The following is a 26,099-nucleotide window of genomic DNA, read 5'->3' as shown; positions in this document are numbered from 1 at the left end:
CCAAAGATTCAGAGAATCTGGAACAATCTCTGTGCGTAAGGGTCAAGGCCGGAAAACCATACTGGATGCCCGTGATCTTCGGGCCCTTAGACACCACTGCATCACAAACAGGAATGCTACTGTAATGCAAATCACGAAATGGGCTCAGGAATACTTCCAGAAAACATTGTCAGTGAACATAATCCACCGTGCCATTCGCCGTTGCCGGCTGAAACTCTATAGATCAAAAAAGAAGCCATATCTAAACATAATCCAGAAGCGCAGGCGTGATCTCTGGGCCAAGGCTCATTTAAAATGGACTGTGGCAAAGTGGAAAACTGTTCTGTGGTCAGACGAATCCAAATTTGAAGTTCTTTTTGGAAAACTGGGACGCCATGTCATCCGGACTAAAGAGGACAAGGACAACCCAAGTTGTTATCAGCGCTCAGTTCACAAGCCTGCATCTCTGATGGTATGGGGTTCCATGAGTGCGTGTGGCATGGGCAGCTTACAAATCTGGAAAGGCACCATCAATGCTGAAAGGTATGTCCAAGTTCTAGAACAACACATGCTCCCATCCAGACGTCGTCTCTTTCAGGGAAGACCTTGCATTTTCCAACAAGACACTGCCAGACCACATACTGCATCAATTACAACATCATGGCTGCGTAGAAGAAGGATCCGGGTACTGAAATGGCCAGCCTGCAGTCCAGATCTTTCACCCATAGAAAACATTTGGCGCATCATAAAGAGGAAGATGCGACAAAGAAGACCTAAGACAGTTGAGCAACTAGAAGCCTGTATTAGACAAGAATGGGACAACATTCCTATTCCTAAACTTGAGCAACTTGTCTCCTCAGTTCCCAGACGTCTGCAGACAGTTATAAAACGAAGAGGGGATGCCACACAGTGGTAAACATGGCCTTGTCCCAACTTTTATGAGATGTGTTGATGCCATTATATTTGAAATCAACTTATTTTTCCCTTAAAATGATACATTTTCTTAGTGTCATCTATGTTGTATTCTGAATAAAATACTGAAATTTGAAACTTCCACATCATTGCATTCTGTTTTTATTCACAATTTGTACTGTGTCCCAACTTTTTTGGAATCGGGTTTGTAGGTTAAAAATGTACTAATGGCAAAATAAGAAAAACTTTTGTATGCAACATTTTAAGACCCGTTCTCCTCTCAAATCACTACATGTTGGAATAAACCTTTGGGACACTGGACTGACTTGACTGACTGACACCCATATTGTAAAACCCGTGGTTGTTGAAACAGTGCCAGAAATGAGCGGCATGATAATAAAAGTGAACCCAAAAGAAAAATATGTGATTACTTGCACAATCACATTGTAGCCTTGAACAGATATTAAAGGAAAGATAATAATTAATCAGCCAGGAAGTATACTGAATACTATGTCCTTACAATTATAGACCAATCTTAATGTGTTTAAGGCACTGGGCTGTAAAATAAAACAATTAAAATAGCTACAACTTCCCTTACCCCTTCATCTTACTCTACTACTTTGTTGTGCATTGGTCCTTTTCTGACACCATAAACATGAATAATGAATAGAATGAACTGAAGTGCTTTTATGTAATTAATACGCCATTCATACAGTTAGTAACAAAACTTCAAAATACAAAAAGTAGAAAACATGGTCAGGTATTATGGAATATACAAAAAAGTTTCGTTATAACATTACAAAGTGCTGGAAAGAAAGTAACAGTCATTAAATGTTTCATTAAAATTAAATGAACAATTACTTCAATTTCAATTAGTATACATATACATTAGAAGAAAATCATATAATAAAAGATTTAGTACCCATCTGATGCCTGCAAAAGGCATAATTTAACATAGAAGTTTGTAACTTGTATGTATGTGTTTTACATTTCAAATACCTTTACTTTTGAAAGGTCCTTTGCATTAAGTGCTACGCCTTTGACACTCTTGACACATTTTCACTCTCCAACCCCTAAAAAAAAGCTCCCTAAAGCTTCTTAAAAGGAGTTTCCTCTCTCTTGTCCTTTCCTGTTATCTACCTAAAACTTGAGAATTCTGTAACAAATGGCTCTTGGGTCTCTTTGCGTCCTCTTGACTTCCAAGTCACTTTGGATATAAAGCTTACAAAGTAAATAGTAATGTATGTTAAAGTAAAATTTGAGGTTAGAAGGCACAATTATGTAGCCTGGTGACACCAGCCTACGTATTTCCGCCTGATTTGATTTCAAGCTCATACGGAAAGAAATGGAGTCACAGGCTGGTAATAACCAGGCTAACAATTATGTAAGTGTCATGGAAATGATAACATAGAATAGGTTTTCCTGTGAGTCCTTACTGAGAGCCACCTTAACAATTGTAATGTGTAGGCTAGAATCAACACGTTTATCATAAGAGTTGGATATTTGCCAGTGATGATGGCCCTCTTGATGCAGGTGGTAGCTGTGTTGACGGGAGAACCTGCTTGACCATTTCTTTGTATGCCTTGTACGTCACTTTGGATATAAAGCTATTCCCAACTGATTACAATTGAAATTTCAATGTTAATAGTAATGCATGTTAAAGTAACATTTGAGGTTAGAAGGCACAATTAAGTACTTGTCATGGAAATCATTACATAGAATAGGTTTTCATGTGAATCCTTACTGAGAGCCACCTTTACAATGGTAATGTGTAGGCTAGAATCAGCACATTTATAATAAGAGTTGGATCTTTGGCCAGTGATGATGGCCCTCTTGATGAAGGTGGTAGCTGTTTCCTGGAGACCTGCTAGTCTAGCCAGTGGGGTGGAAGGTCCCATGGAAGCCGTATGGGATGTTGACCGCTACCTCAGCCCTGCCCAGCTCCTCGAAGGTCTTAGCATCCAGAACTAGCAAAAATGTTCCTTTATCCTGGGAAGAATGATTCATTTAATTAAATAACACATAATGGTGTCGTACGATCTCAGAAGCTAAGCAGTGTTGGGCCTGGATGGGAGACCGACTGGGAATACCAGGTGCTGTAAACTAAAGCTGGGTGAGCCAATCCCTTGCTCAGTGGATTTACTGGATTACTGAAACATCGAGAACAAGTGGATACCAAATCCAGAGCAAATTCGCGATCCATGGCCTTTGCTCCACTATGGAGTTAAAAGGTGAACAACAACAAACCCTATATAAGCACCCCCTGCTCACCCACAATCTTGGAAGATCAAATTGACATAGATTGTGAGAGGCTCACTTTGCAAGGTGAGACTCTTTTCACACACCTGCTGTATACTCAGCTAACTGCATGCTGTTATGGCTTCAGTCACACCTTGAGGGGTCATAGCTATGTGACATGATTCTACACATTTTTAAACACTGCACCCTGTAAACACCAAACTTGCTTATTATGTCTGAGATTTCCTGAAATTGGTACATGTTGTGTGACCGTAGCTTACCTCAGTGGGGGTGACGACCACTGAGAGGATGACCCCATCGTCCTCCTCCGTTCCCTCTGGTGATGGAACAAAGACGGGCTCGGAGGGGAACAGACCCTGCTGGTACCAGGACTGCAAGATAAGAAAACTGCCTCAAAACTCTGTTTCTGTACATGTATAGTCTATCCATTAGGTTTCCTTTTTTTATACTGAAAGCATATTCATTCTCAAATCATCTATGATGATTTAGTAGCAAATTAAAACATTGACAATTCCATTCTCAAAAGTAGAATGAGCTACATGATGAGGATTGTGACTCTGCTCCATGTAGGTCATAATAAGAGTGAGCGTGTTTTCACCTTAAAGTGTTTGCCCTCCAAGTCCATCTTGAGTAAGGAATCCCCTATCAGGTGTCTGAAGCCACACCCATAGAAGTAGCGGTAGGGTTTGGTGTTACACCTGTTGTAGTTAATTTGAGGAAACTCTAATCCACCAAACTCCTCGAGGTCATCGCCATGGAGATTCTCATGGGTACAGAACACCTAAACCAAATACACACAAGACATGCACAGGTATGCAGACTTTAGTGTTATGGTACCAACGTGTTTGAGAGAGAGCATAATTGTAGACACAATACCTTGTCATTTGTGATTTTCATGGCTGTTGCTGTGCTGTTGGGTTGTGTGATCAGGTTTTGGTCCACAGGTGTGTCATCGGTTATGTCGAGGGGCAGCACAAAGCGACGAGGGAACACTCTGCACATGTCGTTGTACACCTTCATAAAACAAGATTGCTTATTTGACAGTAGCACAAATGTACATAGCATCATTCCCCCAGGATAATTGAGGCCAAAATTACTTTGCTGCAGGAATTCTGAAATAAAATTGTTCTCAATTTCAATTCAATTCATAAAAATTGTTATCTGTTTTGATTACATCACAATCTTATGCTTTTAGCAAACAGTACACACCTACATACATAGGTGCAAATATTAACAAATTGTGTGGCACAAACAAGTGCAGAGGCAAAGATTCACCTTTGTAACAAAAACTATTTCTAAATAGTAGCATTATGATTGATCTGTTTCTGTTGGTCTGTAACTTAAAAAACACTGCAAATATACACCCCTACATGCACAGGTACAAATACACACACACACAGCACAACAAGTGTACACAATTGTACATACTCACACACACCTACACACCACTCTAAATATAAGAGTTCAGTGTCACTGTCAATGCCTACTTCCACAGTAAAGGCCCACTCCAGAGCTTCTGACTGTAGTAGAGAAAGGCCAGTGCCTTCCTGTTGTGGTCAGATAATGACCCTATGTTGGACAATTATACAGTAGCTTATGATACGATATGGGATATCACAGAGGCAGGGAAATAACCAGAAGCATACATTTGCAAAAGCAGCAGTGACCACCAGTAGCCTACACATTGTTCACAAATGGACAAATTCTGTTTAACGGCTGATATTTTAATAGACTACAGACAAATATACTATCCCATCCTAATCAGTTACAATAAAGATGATGGTGGTCCGAGAGCTGACACTCAAAATCCACTGGTGGAATGATATTCTTGCTGGCTGGGTTATGGTAGTAAGTAAAATAGCCACCCCAGTTGCGTGAAATCCATGAATTTGGGGAAATGCAACATCGCAAAATCCTGGATGGACTGCCATGTATTTTGTACACACTGTGTGGTCAACATCAGGCACGTGCAGAGGGGGGGAGGGCTAAAGGGGCTTGAGCACCTGCCCCTTTTGCCCTTGATGCCCAAAGTGCCCTTTTGTCAGAGTGGTTTTTTTTTTTATTTGTGTGTGAAAAGTCCGTCTGTGCGGCCCAAAATAATAATAAATGTAACGATGTATTTTGTACACACTGTGTGGTCAACATCAGGCACGTGCAGGGGGGGGGGGCTAAGGGGGCTTGAGCACCTGCCCCTTGTGCCCTTGATGCCCAAAGTGCCCTTTTGTCAGAGTGTTTTTTTTTTATTATTTTTTTTTTTTATTTGTGTGTGAAAAGTCCGTCTGTGCGGCCCAAAATAATAATAAATTTAACGAAATGATAATAATTTTGATCTACCTTGGTCGGTCACATGATCCACAACGTGCCCTCACTCTGCCCTGACGTGCCCTGCTGCTAATCACTAAGCTGCTGGAGAAGGTCACTAGCTACAGGGATCCCCAAGCTAAATTTTGTTATCCAGGGATTTGTCTCAGTAAGAAGGGACAGGGATTCGGGCAAGGGTGGTGGGGCTATCACTTTTGTTGAGAGGGGCCTACAGTTTAGTGAAGTAAGGAAAGGGGAAGACCTGGTGGAGGGGTTACAGGAGGGGGCAGATGGTTGCTAGAAAAAGCAGATTGGGACAAATACACAGAGCTGAGCGACGAGTTTCTGTCATTGGTGGATGAGAATGGGAGTGTGGAAGAGTTGTGTGGGGAAATTAATTCCAGTATAGTGTCTGCTGCAGGGGGAGCCATTCCTAAGTCTGAGCCAAGGGCGTTAAACAGGATAGCGCCATGGTGGACAAAGGAGTGTCAGGAGGCAGTGAAGGAGAGGAATAGATTGTTTAGGAAGTTAAAGAGGTCACATAACTTCCAATTCCTGATCGAGTACAGAAAAGGGAGTACTGGAGGAATTTTTGTGACTCTGTGGGCGGTACTACCCCCATAGAGAGAGTATGGAATTCCATTAAGAAAATGAAAGGTATTCAAAGGAGCTATGATTACCCCTTGATCAAAGATGGAGAGGAAGTGGCAGTAACAAGTAAAGACAAGGCAGAAGTCATAGCCAGAACTCTAGCTAAAGTGCATAGCACTGATAACCTGAGGCAGGAGGAGAGGGAGGGCAGGGAGGAGACAATCTTACGACATGCTGGCATGATTATCAGGGAGGACCGAGCGGGAGGAAGGATGGATGCCCTGTTCACATTAACAGAACTAAACAAGGTGCTAAGGAAAACGAAGAAGTCTGCTCCAGGGGTAGACACAATATGTTACGACATGTTAAATAATCTAAGCGACAAGGGGAAGGAAAAGCTCCTGCTTCTTTTCAACCGAATATGGGTAGAGGGAGTAATCCCTAGGGGGTGGAAAGAATCATTAATAGTTCCCATCAGGAAGCCTGGGAAGGACCCCCATAACCCGAGTAGCTACAGGCCAATAGCCTTAACCTCCCAGGTGGGGAAAACCATGGAAAAGATGGTGAATGACAGGATGAATTACTGGGTGGAGACAGAGGGACTACTCCAAAGTTATCAGTGTGGGTTTAGGAGGGGTAGAAGCACGATGGACCCAGTTGTATGCTTAGAGGACGCTGTGAAAAAAGCTCAAGTAAATAAAGAGGCAGTGGTTGCAGTGCTCTTTGACATTGAGAAAGCGTATGATATGCTTTGGACAAGAGGCCTGCTTATGAAACTGCAACAGTTGGGGCTGAGGGGCAGGATGCTCCAGTGGGTAGAGGCGTTCCTTACTGAAAGGCGACTAAGAGTCAGAGTGGATGGGGAGGTAAGCTCAAGCTATACAGCGGACAATGGCACTCCCCAGGGGAGCATAATTAGCCCCCTATTGTTCGATGTCATGATTGACCAGATATTTAAAAATGGGCAGGGACTTGATGGAGTGGCATTGTTTGCTGATGATGGTGCCATGTGGAAAAAGGGGAGGAATGTGGAATTCATAATGAAGAAAATGCAAGAAGCGGTAAATGAAGTCCACCAATGGGCAATCCAATGGGGATCTCCTGGCAGGAAGTGAATTGGAAAGAGTGGATGTGTTCAAGTACTTGGGGGTCTGGTTTGACAAGAAGTTGACTTGGGCCTGCCATATCCAGAAAATGGTGGACAAGTGTAAAAAGATTCTAAATGTCATGAGATGTCTGTGTGGGGTTGATTGGGGAGCTTCAAGGGGAGCGCTGAGAACGATTTGTACTGGGCTAATGAGGTCAGTATTTGACTACGGATGCATAGCCTATGGGTCAGCCTCCAAGTCAATGCTGCACAAGCTGGAAGTGTTGCATAACCAAGCCTTGAGAATATGCAGTGGAGCAGTAAAAACCTCACCAGTAAATGCAATGCAGGTAGAGGTGGGGGAGATGCCCCTACAGCTACGAAGGGAGCAGCTTGCCCTGGTATACTGGGTGAATCTCAGGGGTCATGATGAGAGCCACATAGCACAGACAGTCCTCACTCAGTGTAAAGAGCGACTTCAAGCAGGACGGAGGAGCTTTGGGTGGACTGTCAAGGACATGGTTGAGAGTATGGAGTTAAGTGCCCTGGATATTGCCCCTACAGTGTCTTACCCAACAGTCCCCCCCTGGACATTAGAAGAGTTAAGAGTGGACTTTGGACTGCTTGAGGAAAGACAAGAGAATGAGGTGGACAAATGGAGAGTAAAGGAGTACACAGCAGAACACTACAAACAGAGTATGGTGTTGTATACTGATGCCTCAAAGGGGAAAGACAAAAAGGTGGGAGTGGCGCATGTGGTCCCTGAGCTAGGGTTAGCCATATCAAAGAGACTGACAGACGACCTGGCGGTGTATACAGCTGAACTGGTAGCCATATGGTTTGCCCTGCTCTGGGTAGAGGGTAATGACATGAGACACAGACAAATTGTCATTGCATCAGACTCAAGTTCAGCCCTGGAAAGCATTCAGTTCTCGCACTCGACTTCCAGAAAAGATATTTTAATCGAAATCCTACAGCTGGGAAGTGCATTGCTTAAGGCAGGTGTTAAACTGTCATTTTTATGGGTTCCTGCTTATATAGGGGTGGAGGGGAACGAGCTGGCAGACAAGTATGCCAAAAAGGCAGCATGCAAGGAGCAAATAGACGCGGACATAAAGTATAGCAAGGCGGAGATCAAAAGCATAATTAAAGCCAGAGTTAATGGGAAATGGCAGCAGCTTTGGGAGAATGGGCCTACTGGGAGACATCTATTCAACATTCAGCCTGAAGTCAGCAAAATTGTGGGAGATGGGGGTACAAGGCGAAAGGAAGTGGTGTTGGCCAGGCTGAGGATGGGGCACAGCAGGCTGAACAGTACTCTGGCAAGAATGAACAGGCATGCTGATGGTAATTGCGAATTCTGTATGGGAAGCTCAGAAACTGTAGGGCATGCCCTGTTATACTGCAGGAAATATCATCAAGAGAGACAGGCGTTGATTGTACAGCTAGAGGCGAACGGCACAACACTCAGTTTAAAAAATATTCTACAAAGGAGCAATGGAAAGGTTTTATTTTTTTTTGTTTACTTTTTTGAAAGACTCAGGTCTAATTAGACGCATTTAATTGTTTTGTTTTGTTTTGTTGCTTAAAAGAGGCAGCTACTGTTCCACACACAGTCTAGCGGTGGCGGTAGTACACTGAAGTCATTGTCAACCGCCAGTCAAAAAAGAAGAAGAAGACTAGCTACAGGGCTGTGAAACCGAAGAAGACCCGACTCCGAGGGAGTAATCAACTGGGCCGGTGAGTAGGTTCTGCAGCAGGATTCGTTTGTGCACGGTGTATCTTGCAAGATGACTGAATACTATGTAACTCTTTTGCCCTTAGGAATAGGGTTAGGGTTAGCGATTTTACCTTAGAAAAACAACTTTAAAAAAATGTGCCGCTATTGACATTTACAGTGGAAAATTTGCTTGTTGCTACTGGGGTCTGAGAGCCACCCGGTAACTAGGCTACTCTCTGCCTGACTAGCGAATAACTTATTTGCCGTCTTGCTCTGTCTTATGTTGCTATTGTAGAGAATTACTAATACTTTTTACTAGATCTGAGTTCGATGATCAGAAGAGCCAAGAGCCAAGGTTGAGGAGAACTGGAGCTGGTTTATTGACACACACACGCCAACAGGAGACAGGACTCCGGAATCCAAAATCTAACTACACACAGACTGCATGCACATTTTATAGTCAACAGGTACCCTGAAATATACGTGACTTTGCCTCCTCCTCATATGACATTTCCCCAAGTTACCTCCAAATAAGAGAGAGATTCTTCAAATAGGTGCAGCCGGATTGTCTAAAGGGATGTCACAGCTGAACATACAGTGAACTCTGAACTCTGCTTTACCATTTAAGGTACACTGGAGCACCCAAGAGCCACACTTATTAATAAAGAAAGAGGAGATGCTTGGTTTAACTTAAACAGATAATTCAGGACTACATTGCACTTGCTTGATGTTTGATGTTTGACTGTGTTAGGAAAGTTGTTGACTAACTAGTTCGTCATATTGTCAAAGTAAGATCATTTCAACAGGTTTAGCTAATAGCATCTCATTCGCGTTTCAGTTAGGCTACAGTTATACAGTATGAATGTAATAAATACAGGATGAAACATTTAATGTTAAAGTCATGTTTGTGTAAAAACACTTGGTTGCATTTGGTTTTACTGAGATTAGAAAACAAAAATAAAGCTGTGAAATGAAAATAAAGAGATGTCATTATTTAGTAGTCCAGTATCTAATGGTGATCTACATTTTATCTAATACATTATCTTCATATGTCCTAAATTAATGCACAGCTTGTATTATGGCTTTGAATGAGCAACTTGTTTTCAAGCAGTCAGCCTTGCCTGCAGCCTCTCTCAGCAAGTAGTCTCCTCCAAACTGTCAGCAGTATGGCGGGTCAGTCACAGTGAGCCACTTTCAATGTTAGTTATCTTTGCATCTTGTCATGATCACATAACACTTGTTTAATCGGCCACTATCTCTCCTGTGCTCTTTTTAGTATCTACACTATCACATCAGTACAGCCCACCTCCAGCAATACAAGCAGCAGCAGCCTCCTCACCAACCCCCTCAACAGAAGCTGTTCTATGTACCCATGAGGTAAAACAGACTAATTTTGCTTTGCACTGACCTCTAACAAATAAAGGAGTATGTACAACGATATGGTATGTTGTGATTCCATGCTACATTCTTTATGAATATGGGTTGCTACAATTCAAGGTATGCTTTTGTATCGTGTTACAAATCCGTGCTACATGTGCCCCCTTTTTAACTTTGAGCACCTGCCCCTCCAAAGGTCTCTGCACGGCCCTGGTCAACAACCCTGGAGATACAGAAATGTAGATAAACAAGAAGTAGAAGAACAGAGCTATTACTCAGGATTCCTTTAAAACCAGGATGTTTTGGACAACGTGCCCTACAGCTTTTCAAGGGAAATGCAGAAGTATAATTAAAACATTTCTTCAAAACACCTAAACAACTTCTGCTTTCCTCTGAAGTGTCAAATATGCTTCTCTGCACTTCGTTTGAAGGACATTCTGAAGAAAACTATACTAGACTGGACTTGCTGGAATTTCATATGTAATGGATGTACAGTATGTACCCTAACCACAAAAGGCCAGTGGACCACTGTTGGCCCACTGGGGGGTGAAGCTAGTGGTCTTCTGACCTCTTTTCTTTTTCTGGCGGTCTGCTGGTGACATAGACAAATGGCCCACCGTTTTGCCCCTCACCTTCAAAAATGTATTTTCCTTTAATCATTTATACTTCTAGAATCATTTTCAACAACCTTTAACATTTTTTAAAGATGTTACCAGTGCGAAACATTAATTGACACTCAAAGTCTTTAAAGACATTCTTCACCTTAAGAGCCTTCTAGTACCATGAATTTCTCTTTGACAACTGATATTTTAAAAAGACTTTCCCAAAGATAGAATTTAGAAATTCAAGGAAGTGCAAACATTTTATATTATTTCCTTAATATCCAGGCCCAGTTACACTAAAGCTGATGGTTGTCCGAGGGTGGACAAGAAGTGGCACACCAAAATGCTTGCTATCTGGGTACATGGCCTACACAGTGATATGCACATGTAGCCTATATGCCACAGAGCAACTGGAACACATAACCAGAGAGGCAGTATGCGACAAAGAAGGAAGAGATAACGATATGTAAGAGTGCTGACCTCATCTGTAGTACTTTTGCGCTTCACTAGTATTACTCATCAGCATATTGTTTCGAGCTAGTGTGGAAGAAGGCAACGTGAGGCATAAATCTCAGATTCTAAGCAAAAGAGTAAAGAGTTACACACGCTAAAATCAGACATTACAAATACACCCTCACCGGACACAAAAGGGATACATAACCTGAACGTAATGAGTAATTCCGGCACACGCATCCCAACACCCATGTGCACCACAATATTTTTTATATGTGCTTTGAAAACACGTGTCATATCAACAAAATCGTGAGCTATAAATAAATATATGCAAACAACAGAGCAAAGGAGAGAAATGCACACAATGCAAGAGATAAAAATATCGAGAGAGAGAGAGAGAGAGACAATTTAACGGGGATTACCTGATCTAAAGCCTCCCCAGACTTGCGCATGTTCTGAATGTTGTAGTTGTTGATGGCCCCGCCGTCATCTGAGGCACACAGATCCACCATGAGGAAACCATCCTGCTCAAAGGCATTGATCTGGTGGAAGGTGGACATGGCTTTGGTGTGGTACTTCACTGTGCTGACCTGCACAAACAAACAGAAGACACAAGTTTTAAAAGCTCAGCAAATCCTGAGGTTGAATATTGTGTGAGGACCGATGTTCTCTCTTCTCCTTTCTTTAATTAGGCTGGCCCTTTCTGTAGCACCCATGAGCGGTGTTGTCTGCTCACCTGGCCGGTCTGTTTGTGGATTAGGTGGAAGACGGTCTCCTGTTTGGGGTCCCAGTATACGGCATCACTAATACCCTTTCCCGTCATCTTACATGTGACAATCTTCCAAAGGTTCATCTTAATAGGCTGTTCAATGAACACCACATAGTTTGCTGTCATTCCTTCAAAACCAAGATGAGAAACACCACCAGTAAATATATTAATACGATCGACATGATCATGATCAAATACAATGAATTATCCAGGATTTATTGGAGGATATAATCAGCATATCTTATAGTTCCAAGGATGGCGAAAAAAAAAGGGTTTTTCAATGCCTCTAGATTGATATAGTTTCTCAGATGGCTGAAATCTACTCATCTACTCAAAAAAGAAAGTCATAGATAGGTTAGAGTTTACATATAAGGGAAGTAAGGTATTCAGCATGAAATACTTAAATTCGTTATACAAAAACACAAAAAAACAAGCTGTGGTTATAGTGTTGAATTGAAAGATTTGACCAAAGCTGGGGTATAGGGTTGAACTGAACAAGTTTTACCAAAGCTGTGGTTATAGTGTTGATCTGAACGAGTTTTACTAAAGCTGAGGTTATAGTGTTGAATTGAATGTGTTTTACCAAAGCTGTGGTTATAGTGTTTAACTGAACAAGTTTTACCGAAGCTGTGGTAGTAGGATGGCCGGCCCTTGTCAGCAGGAGCGATGGAGCACAGAACCTTTGACCCCTGAAGACTGTCATCGGCTGTCTCCTGCTTAGGAGGAACACAAATAATGTTGTAGAAAGCGCCTGGGGAAAAAAGAAAAATTGCCAGTCAGATTCTGCACTCGGAACCCATACCCAGCTCAATACGCAAACAATCCAGTCAGATTCTGCACTCTGCACCCATACCCAGATCAATACGCACACAATCCAAACGTTCATATAACATTAGAAGGACAAGAATGCTGAATGCTGTATAAGAATGATTAAAAAGTCGAGTTTGTTAGCAAGGAACAGAATTTTTTGTTCAACAGTAGTAGAGGCACTTGCTTACATGTAAACTGTAAAGTGTTCTTGCTATATTACCTTTCGCTCCATATGAGTTGCCCATGTTGTAGGTGGTGCCGTCAGGATCATTGTGTGGATGTGCTGTTGCTCCATTCACAGCAATATATTTGCTCCAGTCCACCTAAAGATATCCCCAAATAATAGTCAACCAGTAAAATCTGTGATGATTTTATAAACACTTGTAATTAGAGCACAATTTATACACACCAAAGAACTGAGGAAGATAATGTTGCTAAATGTTTTCTATCTATTGAAGCTGGTCGTTGTGCGTGGTTGGGAGGCTAATTATAATCCCTAACAAATGTTGTAAAAGCCTTTAAAAGATCCCATCTTGCTTGCCATTTTGGGTTGTTGTTTTTTTCAATAGGGTTTTCCATCTGTTTGCAGCCTTGTGATTTTTACTTTTCATGCACACCACAAAAAATGCTTACAACACTTACATTTGTTCACTGACAATCGCAAACACTATTGACTACTGACAACATTGACCACCACTAACTGTGCCACGTACTTATCTATTCCCTGTTTAATTTATATTCATTCTATTTTTGTTCAATCTGTTGTGCTGGCCATGAGTGCATGAATTGGCAATACCCTCATCCGGAATGGTTAAAGTGCATTTTTAATGTGTTTTGAAATTCGTACCTTCTCAACACTTTCCAACGTTCCCGGATCCACCTTGTGCATGAAGTTAGTCTCCGTGCTGACATAGTAGTCACCTTTGTATTTGACAAAGCTCACACTCGCATTGTCAGTTGATTCTTTGATGAGAAAAAAGAAAGATGGTACGTTATTCCATGACAATGGAAAAAGCCTCCGTGATTCAAAATTTAGAAATGTTATAAACAAGTTGCTACACACCAGTTGATTTTACACACAAGCTGTTATACAAGTTGCACCAGAAGTGGCATATTACATATTTTCAGCTATACGAAAGGTATGAATAGAACATTTCGCTGGGTTGACACCACATGAAATACCTCATGGTAATGACATTTAATTTAACCCCACAAGCTATTGAGCATGGCCTGGAATATGACACTGATATTTTGAGCACATTCCAGTAAGGAATTCCTTTCCCTTCCCTCCACTTTTAGGTTAGGTTATACAACTGTACACTGTGTACTTGCAACATGAGTGTTTGACACAGTTTTTTTTATTTTTTTGCTTGCTTGCTTGCTTGCGCAACAGCAAATATTTCAATCCAAGAGATTTCTCAATACTCTGTCAGCTATGTAAAAGCCTTTACAAATGCATCTAACACACTCAAGGGTTTCTGAGTTCCTTTGAAATTAGATTATTCAGAGTAATTAAATCCAAAACCCACAACCGTTGCTATTCTACCAGCATGAAAGTGGAATTTTACAGATTCCCTGTGTTGTACAGACATGGAAATGTGCTTCAGGGTTGTGCTCTTATTGTCACTATTTACTCAAGGTTAACTCTACACAAAACATTTCTTAAGTTGTAAGTGTTCTATTAAATTCTGCCTCGGAGGACATAAAGATCAGGACTGTGTATTGCCACTGATAGTTTTGTTATTGAAGTTATTGCAAAAGCGGAAAGGCCTAAAACAGAACTTGAAAGACGTTCTCAGGATTTTAGCAGTACCCTGGAACATGTATATTGCATGGGTCAACAAAATTAGGAGCAGTGAAACCCAATGACATTAACATCTGCATATTCAATGCTACATAGGACATCAGGCAGACCAGTTGGTTCCAACACTTGAAAAAAACATCCACTGTAGCAATTCAGTCATCACTCACTGATCAATTCAAAGCGGGAAAGAAAGCGCAGGAAGATGTTCTTGCAGGGGTCGGGCATAGCCACGGTGCCAAACTCAGAGACCATGATGCGGTCGCGCTCGCTGTTTTGTTTGTATGACTCGCTGCGTAAGAAACGGCTCTTGTATGTCACCTGGCCGTCCTCAATCTTGAACTGGTGCAGCAGAGCCATCCCATCAAACCAGTGGTTATAACTGCAGAAAGGATGTCATCATAAAGAACAGTCAGTCAGATGTGTGAGCCTGAAAAGAACTGGTAAATTATGTTGTTGCCAAAAGCTAATTGGATAATCTGAACATTTACAACATACTGCAGATTTAGTTTATAGATTATTCTAGACCTTTTTGGTGGTATTGTGTTTGTAGGAACATGTATGTCAAAACAGCCCAAAACCGTAAGCCTGAGATATACAAAAGTATTAATATAGATGTTCACATTGCCTGAAATGCTTTAGTTTTTTGACTCTTTGACTTACTGTTCATTGCCAAACTCAAATTTCCCTGGTCCATTGCGGAGCAGGTTCCCACGAATCCAGGTAGGGATGGTCCCCTTCACTTGTGTGGAAATGGGCGTTGGGGTCTCCTCTACTGTGCGTACAAGGGTTGCAATGCTCTGTAATCCATGTATCTCTGTATTACAGCCCTTTTTACAATGATTCTCTCCTACAGATGAAAAGAGACACATGGTTATGACATGGTATCGCTTCATAGTAACTGTGGACTGGCTATTGTCAAGAAAAATGAAAAGGGGTTTACACACTCATTATAGAAAGCTAGATTGTTTGAAGACCATAGAGAAATGTTATTGTACTGTGATCCGCTTGCTCTCCATTGTCCAAAATGTTTTCAGAAAGGGGCCTGGATAATGACATGGATCTCCCTAGAGCCGCTGGAACTGGTGCAGCTTGTTGTCAGTGCAAAAATGCTGACAGAATCCATAATGAGACCCAGATGCATCAAGCTAGAGCAAGCGTACCGAAACGTGCTCACAGCATTAGGACTCACTGACACCATGGCTGTCAATGCATACAAGGAGGGAGGGCTAAAGGCTAGTTTTGTTAAGCAACTTTGAGACATACATGGCCTTGTGCTGTGTTGTGATTGCAATCTGCTTTACAAAACTGAACCCCTGAATTGTACATTTGTGTACAGATTAAAGTCTTAAACAGGGAAAATGTACTTGATCCTGAGTTTTTTGTGTCTACTTTTTTCTTTTTGTTTTGGTCAAACTTTATTTGGATGGTCTCCTTGTACAGATGCTCAGATTATAAACAAACTATTCGTTGAAACTCTGTGAACTACAATTTATGGTTAGTGGTTGGTTTTGGTGAAGGAAATGCCTGAAATTGAATTTCAACAAACTAAAGTCTCTGTAAAGTCGCTGTATGCAAACTTTCAAAATAAAGTGAGTTACCAAATTGATCAGAAAAACATCAGGCTGTAGGGCTTAAGCGTGTCTGAACTTTATGGGCCAGAAGAATGTATTACAGTGGTTAATATTGCAAACAATTTGATTGAACTGACCAAAAACCCTCAATATTGCCAAGCACTAGTGGCACAGAAATGGCGTGGGGAGTTATATAGATGGTTCATAAATGAATTGTTTATTACTACAATAAACGGTAATTTTAAAAGATACAAATATCAACCAAACTGAATGTAAGGTGTAAACCAAATTGATAATGATAAGTACAACTGTGATAGAAACTAAATACATTACTTTTTAGTTTAGTATACTCATGGTTCTGTAATGCATGATTGTCCTCCTGTGTGGGTGTGTGTGTGTGCCATGTGGATTGACTCTCTATAACATCTATAGTATAAGCCACCTCAGGGGCCTGTGCCAATAGAATAAAGGAGCAATGCCCTCTTGCACCTCAGCAGACATCACCTTCCTGCTTCAGCTCTGTGAAATATACAACATGTATCTCTATGTCTAATGTATCTCTACAATTTGGGGCAACCCTCTGATCTAGCTCTCCGATAGGTAGATTCCCCATCCCCCTTTGCCCCCCTCTTAACTGCCTAGCATATTCTAATGAATTTAGTTTATCGCCTGAGTATAGAAAGGCCGCTGGGGCATTTTCGTCCACAAAACAGGGCCTGAAAATATCTTACAATGGTTGGATAAATACCATTATCTCCATTATTGTACATTTTCACTTTCAAGTCCACTTGTTTTGTACTGTGTCTTAGTGCAATAAACTTTGGCCCAAATAATCCTTTGGTTGGCTGCAGCTGAATAGCACTGAGGTGCCCTGGATATGCAGAACTAAAGTGAAGACTCTAGTATTCAATCAATACAACTATGACATGTACTCCAGATTGCAATGAAACCATGATCAAACTCCTGTCCACATAACAAAGATCAATTAAAGACCAAACATAATTATACTACATTCATTTGTATTTGCACATAATTTGGAAGTCACAAACATCCTTCTTTCTGTGACAACGGAAGAGGTTGCGGCAAACAACAGGTGTGGGTAATTATTTAAACTGTGGCCATGCCTGACTAATGTCTGGCAGCCCTCTGGCACTCTCTGAATTGTTGCTGTAAACACACACAATGGAAGTCTTTCAGTGTGATAAGATCACAGAGACATCCTGTAGCGAATGGAGAGCATGGTCACCCCACCAGGACATGAACCCAGGTCTACAGGTGCCAAACATTCACTCTGAAAGAGCCAGGCTTAATGGCATGGCAGTCAGAGCACATACTCATCTGTAGTGACGATCACATCGTCTCACTGCCCGCACCTTCGGGAAACGCACCACGCACACAGGCATTCCTCCGCATCCACTAACTGTACTTCTCCCATCCAGAGCGCCTCACACACAAATGCTTCACCCATCTATGGGGTCCCTCACACGGGGGTCAACCTTCCTGGGAGTCCCTCACACAGTTTTGCGGGCCCGCCCCCGATGACCTCACGGCAAGCCATCCCACTTCTGGCACCAATTGTAGCGAAGGGAGAGCATGGTCACCCCACCGGAGTTGAACCCGGGTCTACAGGGCGCCAAAAACGTGCTCTGACCGCAACGTTAAAGAGCCAGGCTCGATAGCATGGAAGTCAGAGCAGTACTCATCTGTAGTGCCGATCAGATCGTCATGCATCCTCTCATAAAAAGTCTTTTGGTGTGATAATATCAGTAAGACATCCTCTGATACGCATACAATTGTCCCTCTGCGCAGAATTTGTTATTCTGGAAGTCCATTGTTTCGCTTTGATCATTTTTAGAGCATTTTCTGCCTTACCTACCTATACACAGTAAAGCTGTGTTAAACTGTTTACAGACACAAAGTGACTGCATTCTTATCTCAACAGTTTACAGCTCCTGATTTTAGTGTTTGTAAGCAAGACACATTAGGGCTCAGATACACATAGGCCGACGCGTCTTTTTTCAGGCAGAAACGCTTCAGTAACGCCTTGGCAAAGTGCGGCGGCCAAAACAGAAGCGGTGCGCTTCCCTGCCTTGCGCTGGAAAGTTGAGAATAGTTAAACTTTTAAGCGCACCTAAAAAACGCTTCAAAGACGCAACGCGTGGTGGAGAAGGGGCGCACGCTTTAAACGTGCGGTACCATAATCAATGCATTTGCTCGCGTCCCGTTTTTACAAAAACGCGTATGTGTATCTGAGCCCTTAGCAAGCAGCAGTACGGAGATGTGGTAGCTGGCAATCTGAGCTCTGAAAGCTTGCATGTTTAAATACATTTCAGATAATAATCACTCACTGTTTGATAAGGGCCTTAAAATAAGCCTTCCACTTTGCATTAAAAGCATCTGTCAGATAGGATAATTGAGAGATTGCCTTCAATGTGTTAACATGTAACACATTAAATAATCCCTTGACTTTTGATGACCTTAAGGAGTAACTACTTCAAGTTCAAGTTTTGTTGTCACATACACAAACATGTAATGAAATGTAAAAGGGTCTACGCTCCACACTGTGCAAAAAAATTAAAAATGAATTATAGTAAAATAAGGAAAGCGTGCTGAATTTAAAAACGTAGTGAGAAACTCAAATTGAGATCAATAGTCTCACTGCCCGTGGGCAAAAACTCCTCTTTGACTCCTCTTTACTGAGAGCATGGCTAAATTCAAGGTAAAATTAAGGCAGCATGTTTGAAATTAATAGCACACTGGAGTTCGGCGAGGGGTTGAACCATTTAATAAAACTAAACATTTTGACATTGCTACCTGTTTCTCTATGCAGACTACCTACAGTGTCTGTTCTGCTGTTGTTGGTGTTTACAAGTAGGCTGTACTTGGCTGGCTGTCAGCTTGCTCTCTAGATGTAGACTAAAACTCTGTTAGATGTAATGCCTCTTTAACTGCCTGGAACTGCTGGATAAAAACATTGGGGAGAAAGGTTAGGACAATGAATGAGTACAATTAGCCTCTGCCGGTAGGCGTACGGTGCCATCTGATATTGTAGATCAGATGGCAGTGTCAATAGATGTTTCTATCCAACTATTCTATGTGAATTTGGGATATTAAAATATGATGTCCTGAATAGAGGATGGATCTTCAATGGGGGTGGATCCCATTCCATATTTTCTTTTGCCAAATTTTCACGAATGCACTTACAATAGCGAATGTGAAAATAGCTTAATTGGAACCCAGCGAATGTTAGCTATTTGGCTACTTGTAGGCTATTTGATATCCAAAACCGCCATTGTGGATGAATAGGTTTCTTTCCTTTCACTCTCTCTACTGAGCAACAGTCCCGTTATAAGGGTGTTGACAGCTAATTTGAACAAATCTGAAACTGGTAGGCTACTGCTACATCTCCATCTGATTCTGGACCTGGTCGGCAATTCGGCATACTCTGTGGTAGAATGACTGAACTATCCTATTAACAGGCTTCATTGGGTAGTGCATATGTTACGGACATGGGCGGGCGAGGTGAGCTTTGGTAGTTTTGAATTTTATGAATAGGGTAGCCTACTTATCTTGAACATTTAAAAAAATACAGAAATGTTCAAATCTAGTTTTATTCATCAAAGAAAAGTGAATTGCGTTTCATTTTTATGCTTCTTACCAAATACTTTTTGTTTCAGAGTGGCTCAATATTTGTCCTGAAATTTAGACCCTGCTTGCGCAGAGAATGTCCCCACCACGGTCATCGCTGTTTTCTCATATTTGTTTTTAAGTCCCCTTTGACTGACATTGTTATGGTATTGTAACCAGGAGCATGCTGAACTGATTTGCATTGCTGTTTACAATAGATATCATGCTTTCAGCTGCAATAGCCTACAACTAACAACATATGCCCAGACCAGAAAATTAGATACAGCCCAGACGCCTTTCGGTATGAGCTGGATGCCAAAGCCAAATACATCAACAAAACCTGTCTTCAGTTCTATGAAAACGCATTAGAGGCTAGTGACAAGTTAAATGGTGAAAACGGCGTCTGGCTTACCCGAGGTTTGGATCTCCGTACAGGACATAGTGTGAATATGGCCAGCTGTATATCAACACGCAGGTCTATGTATGTGACAAAACAAAACAGTTGGAGCCTACCCTTCTTCTGCGTACATGTTGAATCGGACGTTACATAATGTAGGCTACACTCGAGAAGGGGCGGAATAGAGGGAGGAGGAGGGGTTAACGGTGCCACATGAACGACGATATTATGAGGAAGACACACACACACACACACATTAGGCGTTTATATACTTTTATTTTGTTTAACCAAAAGTGTGTATCGAATGAGTAACTTCGGCTATTGTGTTGGGAAAGTAGACAGGTCAAAGATAAATCTATTAAAAACATGGTTAGCGCTCTGACACGCGGTAACGTAAACAGACGGTCAAAGTGCTGCTGACGCTGATGAAAGGCATGATTTAGTACGGCGGCGCACACATCAGCTTTAACCACATCTGAAAAACACATACACAATCAAACAGGCGCTCGGCGGCAACCTGACTCAAAAATTAAAACAACCAGTAAGGGCACGGCAGCTTGAATGATCGTTCGGCTTGCAGGTGTGCTGTGCCTCTGGCTGTGCTCAAGTTCAAGTTAAAGCGCTTTATTTGTCACATACATGAACATAGCCTACATGAAAACATGTAGTGAAATTCAGACTACACCCCCCCCCCCCCCCCCCCCCCCCCCCCCCAATTTGCCATTTCGAGGGGCATAGAGGGGGGTGTGGTCAGCATCAAACAGTAAATTGACCCCGAAAATCAAGATGTTAGAGAAATGCATGTGCTTTAGGTGGATTTTATTATAAGGCTGTAAAATGTATGTGCTAAATTCAATGTGGACAGACACCAATGTTGGGGACATTTTTTAATTTAATAGTGTATTAAAATAAACAAACATTTTTTTGGAAATTATGTTTAAAATAATTTAATCTGAACATTTTTTTGGTGTCCCACATTACCAAACATGGTGTGGTAAATTGGGACAGCATGTTTCAGGTAATTTGGAACAACATTTTTCGGGTATGAAATGAAATGTGTCAATAGTTTTGTCATAAATAACCTCATTAAAAGTGAAAAAGTCACATTTATAACCACACAAAACCTAGGTGATGTATTCTAGGCAACTTTTAGTAGAAGGAATTATGGGTTTAGTCTGAGTTTTTTTCTGGTAATTATTATTATGACCGCCGCACGAGAGCGCAGTTCGGCGGTCATATAGGTGTAGTCAGAGTTTTTTTTGTTTTCTTTTCTGTTTGCCGATTTGCTGTCAGCGATTCCCGGGACACTGAAACACCGAGGTGCACGAATTTTGGTGGGCATGTAGCCCCACTAGATGAGCGTGGAACCATTGAGTTTCGTTTTGATCCGTTGCACCCCCGTCGGACTGGACCCTTTTAGAGAGAATATCTTGAAAACCGAAGGGCTTAGGAGGACCACATTTTTTTTTAATGTTGGTCTTAAGAGACCACGTCAACCATTCCACTACCACCTATTTCATGTATAGCGCCACTTAGTTAAAAAATGAAAAAGCAAAAATGGAGTGAACTTTTAATTGTAAGTTGACCAGGTCAGAACTGAGGTGGGGGTTCATTATGACACCTTCTGACTGCCTTCTGACTGCACGTTAAGTTTCGTGGAATTCCGTTCACGGGGGGGGCATGCAATAAATTGATTTATATGATTATACACCAACTGGCCTGTAGGTGGGCTGACACAGTTTTCTTCGAATATCCCGAGAACCGTAGGGCCTTGGAGGGCCAAATTGTTCTTGTATGTCTGTGTCAAGGGGCCATGTCAACCCATACCATAACCAGTCATTACATGTATAACGCCACCTAGTAAAAAATTTAAAAGCAAAAATGAGGTGTTTTAATCGAATATATGTCAAAGTGCTCAAAAAATTACCAAATTTGCCAGGGACATCAAGCCTGTAACCGTCTATCTTCGGTAGAGTTTTTGTCCATGGATGGAGCAAAATGGCTCTGTAACGCCCCCTAGAACATTGCAAAAAAACCTGCGCATTGGGGTTATTTTGGCGTAGCTTGACGGAATTCGGTACACGTCTTCATCATGCTTGGACGCACCAAAAAGTCTCTCGGCGCCATGGTGGCAAGTCCACAGAAAGTCGGCCATTTTGAGTGGAAGATGCATTTTGACAGCGTTTTCACACCTCGCATCTGATCGAACTCCTCCAACAGCTTTAATGGTAACGCCTTGAAATGTGGTCCGGCTACTCTTCAGCCATGGGCGACTAAAAGTTATATTGGATTTTCTTATTAGTCGAAAGGTGTGGGCGTGGCAGACCCTCAAACTTTGCCAACTTGTTAGTGCTTGCCACAAAACACAAAGTCTCTTATAACTCAATCGCATGTATGTCAAAGTGCTCTAAAAATTACCAAATTTGACAGGGACATCAAGCCTGTAACTGTCCATCTTCGGTAAAGTTTTTGTCCATGGATGGAGCAAAATGGCTCTGTAGCGCCCCCTAGAACATTGCAAAAAAACCTGTACATTGGGGTTATTTTGGCGTAGCTTGACGGAATTCGGTACACGTCTTCATCATGCTTGGACGCACCAAAAAGTCTCTCGACGCCATGGTGGCAGGTCCACAGGAAGTCGGCCATTTTGAGTGGAAGATGCGTTTTGACGCCGTTTGCACACCTTGCATCTGATCGAACTCCTCCAACAGCTTTAATGGTAACGCCTTGAAATGTGGTCTGGCTACTCTTCAGCCATGGGCGACTAAAAGTTATATTGGATTTTCTCATTAGTCGGAAGGTGTGGGCGTGGCAGACCCTCAAACTTTGCCAACTTGTTAGTGCTTGCCACAAAACACAAAGTCTCTTATAAATGTTGCGTACATTGTTTGATCCAGAGACAATGTCTTAGGGTGGACGCTGGATCCGGCCCGAACGCGTACATATGCCTGACTGATATCACCTATAGCGCCACCTGTTGGTGGTTGGAAACTTCACTTTGTTTCCACACCTTGTATGTGATTGAACTCCTCCTACAGATTTAATGGTAATGCCTTCAAACGTGGTCAGGTTACTCTTCAGCAATGGGGAATTAAAAGTTATGAGAGTCTTTTACAAAGTTTGAAGGGTGTGGGCGTGGCAGACCCTCAAACTATGCACTCTTCACAACTCCAGTCACTTATAACGTATGCATACATTGTCGAAAGTGCACGAAATTGAAAGTGGTGGATCATTATGAGACCCTCTGAATGCATGCCAGTTTCATGCAATTTTGTCCATGGGGGGCCATACAATGCATTTTTTATGTGACTGTACACCAACTGGCCTGTAGGTGGGCTGACACAGTTTTCTACAAATATCCCGAGAACTGTAGGGCTTAGGAGGGCCACATGTTTTTTTGTATGTTTGTCTAAAGGGGCCATGTCAACCCATCCCATAACCACTCATTTTATGTATAGCGCCACCTTCTTAAAAATGAAAAAGCAAACATGAGGTGATGTAATTGCAGGTATCTCTGGCTGACATGGTCAAAACTGCACCATAATGCATGGTCAAAACTGCAACAGATACACACACATACACAGTAGACATTCGTATGTACACATACACACACAGAAGACATATGTACGCATGCACAAATAATTCCTTTAATACAAAAAAAAATCAATTTACACACACAAAATACATAAAAACACACTAACACACTGACAACCATGACTCATTCTGTGCCTAAACCTACTGAACAGTTCGGCGGTCATATTTTGGAACGCTTTGGGTTACATCTAGTTAGAGGCTAATGTTGCTAACCGTCAGAGATGCGTGTAGTGGGCCTTGTAATTTGGGTCAGATTGTTTTATATCAATAATATCCTGAAAAATTTGTAATAATAAAGGCCATGTTGTTAAAACATTGAAGTAAAAGCATATTTAGGCCTTGTGTGGTAGTGACGACACATATTAAGTGACCTATCAAGCAGTAAACCTATAGCCTGACGATGTCATACTCATAATTCTAGTCAGAATATGAGTCTGAGACCGGACTATTGGGCTGTGATTATGGGGCGTGTTTCAACGAACCAGGAAAGAAAATTCCTCTTCGCTGAATTGGATACCTAGAACCAATCAGAGCAACGTAGTATTTCCATCTGATAGATTAAACTTTTACCTGATCCCGTAGGAAGGACGGCAAAAACATCTTTTCAATCGACAAATGCCTTGATCGCGTTTCTCTGTTCCTCTTTCAAAATGAATGCGCTGTCATATCTGTTGAGATATGCCTGCTCACGTTACTTAATTAGCACTCAAGGATGTTTTTTTTTTCTACGCGTTAGCATAACCTATCAATAATGCTCTAGAGTGCTTCAGTTAAGACCTATAATCCTGGGCAACACTCGTTTTGCGTATACACAACTAACCGAGTCAATGTAGACATATAAAAGTCGTGTAGATAGCTTAAATCATATAAAATATGTCCCACTAAGCTTCCGAGACGGCGCCATCTTTGTTCGATGTATACCGGTATTCTATCTATATCTGTCCATCAACGTATAAAGCCCGCCCTTACAATTTGAATGGTCAGATCACTTTTCGGGGCCGTTTAAACCCTCCCAACTAACTCGACTCCAGACTGAATCTCCCAGAACAAAAATTTTGTGGGCGGAGTTCAGGCTGGTATCCAGGCTAGTAAACCTAGCCTTCTGTTAATGTTTGTAGGTGTAGACTTTTCTGCACTTTGCCTTATCTACAAGTTGTTCTCATTTATGAAACTAATTCATTTTGCAGAATAGAATGGCACCCAGGAAAGAGACAGACAGACCAAGGGAGAGTGAACAAACAGGGAAAAGTAAAGGGCAAGTACAACATGTGGAAGGAGAACAGAATGAAGGGAGCATTGCAGGAGTACAGAGAACTGGAAAGGCAGGCAACAGACCTATGCTATGTTACCTTGCCAGGGCATGGAATGTCCCAAAATCCACCCTCTTAAGACAGGTTAACGGTGTGACAGAATGAAACAAGCAAGACGAGGTTTTTCCATGAGGAAGCCAGAAATCCAGAAGCTTGCATTTCAGTTTGACCAGGCAAATGGACTAACAGGCTTCTCTGAGGGCAAAGGTCAGGCAGGCCACTATTGGTCTTAAGGCCTTCATGAAGAGGCATTGCCGTCTTGGCCTCAGGAAGCCAGAGGCCCTCTCTGCAGCTGGGGCTGCTTGTTTCAACCCGGTAGTTGTCGGCCAATGGTTTAAGACCTATGAGTCTATCATCACTGACCTTGGCATTCAAGATGTTCTGAGACTGGTTTACAGGATGATTTTGTGTCCTCGAGGGTGGTGTCGCCAGTAGGCACAACCTGCTTTGAGGTCACTACGAATGAGCGAGGGGAGACCATCCCCCTACTAGCAAGTCTCAATGCAGCTGGAGAATACGGTCCACTTATGGTGATCTTCAAAGCAAAGCGTTTGCACTCTGAGTGGTGCTACGGGGCTCCCACCAACACTCTGGTCTAAGCAACTGAGACTGGGTGGAAGAACACAGAGGTGTTTCTTGACTGGGGGAAGCAATTTATTGCTTCTCTCTGTTATGTTGTAAGGTGTATTAATAAAGTAGTAGTTGCACTAAACTAAACTGTAATCCTTAGCTAGTAGTTCAGGAGTAATACACGGACACGTCATTCCTCATTCCTTTCTTTACTTCTACTCAATTCCGAATAATCTTCTTTAATACTAAAACATCTTACATTCAACGCATAGTCGCCACTTAGTGGTGGTGCGTTATAGAACACAACATTCCCCTTTTACTTAAGAATGAAACTTCCATCACAACAGGGGAACATAAAGGCAGATC

At 41.9% G+C, this 26,099-nt stretch overlaps 1 protein-coding gene across 1 annotated transcript; it reads right to left on the bottom strand.

Annotated features, from left to right (window-relative positions):
- Positions 1-1,581: 1,581 nt before the first annotated feature.
- Positions 1,582-20,387, bottom strand: bco2a (beta-carotene oxygenase 2a). The gene is made up of 12 exons (XM_080839596.1): positions 20,275-20,387; positions 15,325-15,511; positions 14,832-15,043; positions 13,708-13,823; positions 13,081-13,183; positions 12,673-12,801; positions 12,018-12,178; positions 11,704-11,871; positions 4,027-4,164; positions 3,749-3,931; positions 3,411-3,521; positions 1,582-2,880 (listed from the first exon to the last, which is right to left on the bottom strand). The coding sequence occupies exons 1-12, from the start codon at positions 20,300-20,302 to the stop codon at positions 2,764-2,766; spliced, it is 1,653 nt and encodes a 550-aa protein (XP_080695722.1). The 5' UTR covers positions 20,303-20,387; the 3' UTR covers positions 1,582-2,763.
- Between the last annotated feature and the right edge of the window lie 5,712 nt (positions 20,388-26,099).

This window comes from Sprattus sprattus (genome assembly GCF_963457725.1).
Source record: "Sprattus sprattus genome assembly, chromosome: 1".
Taxonomy (NCBI): domain Eukaryota; kingdom Metazoa; phylum Chordata; class Actinopteri; order Clupeiformes; family Clupeidae; genus Sprattus; species Sprattus sprattus.
The sequence above is the reverse complement of the archived record's forward strand: the minus strand, read 5'-3'. Positions and strand labels throughout refer to the sequence as shown.

What these genes read in the sequence shown, in the direction of transcription:
- bco2a (XM_080839596.1), bottom strand. Translation starts at nt 20,302, where the DNA reads ATGTCCTGTACGGAGATCCAAACCTCGG. An exon ending in TTCCCGCTTTGAATTGATCA is followed by an intron (nt 13,824 to 14,831) that starts GTGAGTGATGAC and finishes TTCTCATCAAAG; the next exon opens with AATCAACTGACAATGCGAGT. An exon ending in ATCCTACTACCACAGCTTCG is followed by an intron (nt 12,179 to 12,672) that starts GTAAAACTTGTT and finishes TTGGTTTTGAAG; the next exon opens with GAATGACAGCAAACTATGTG.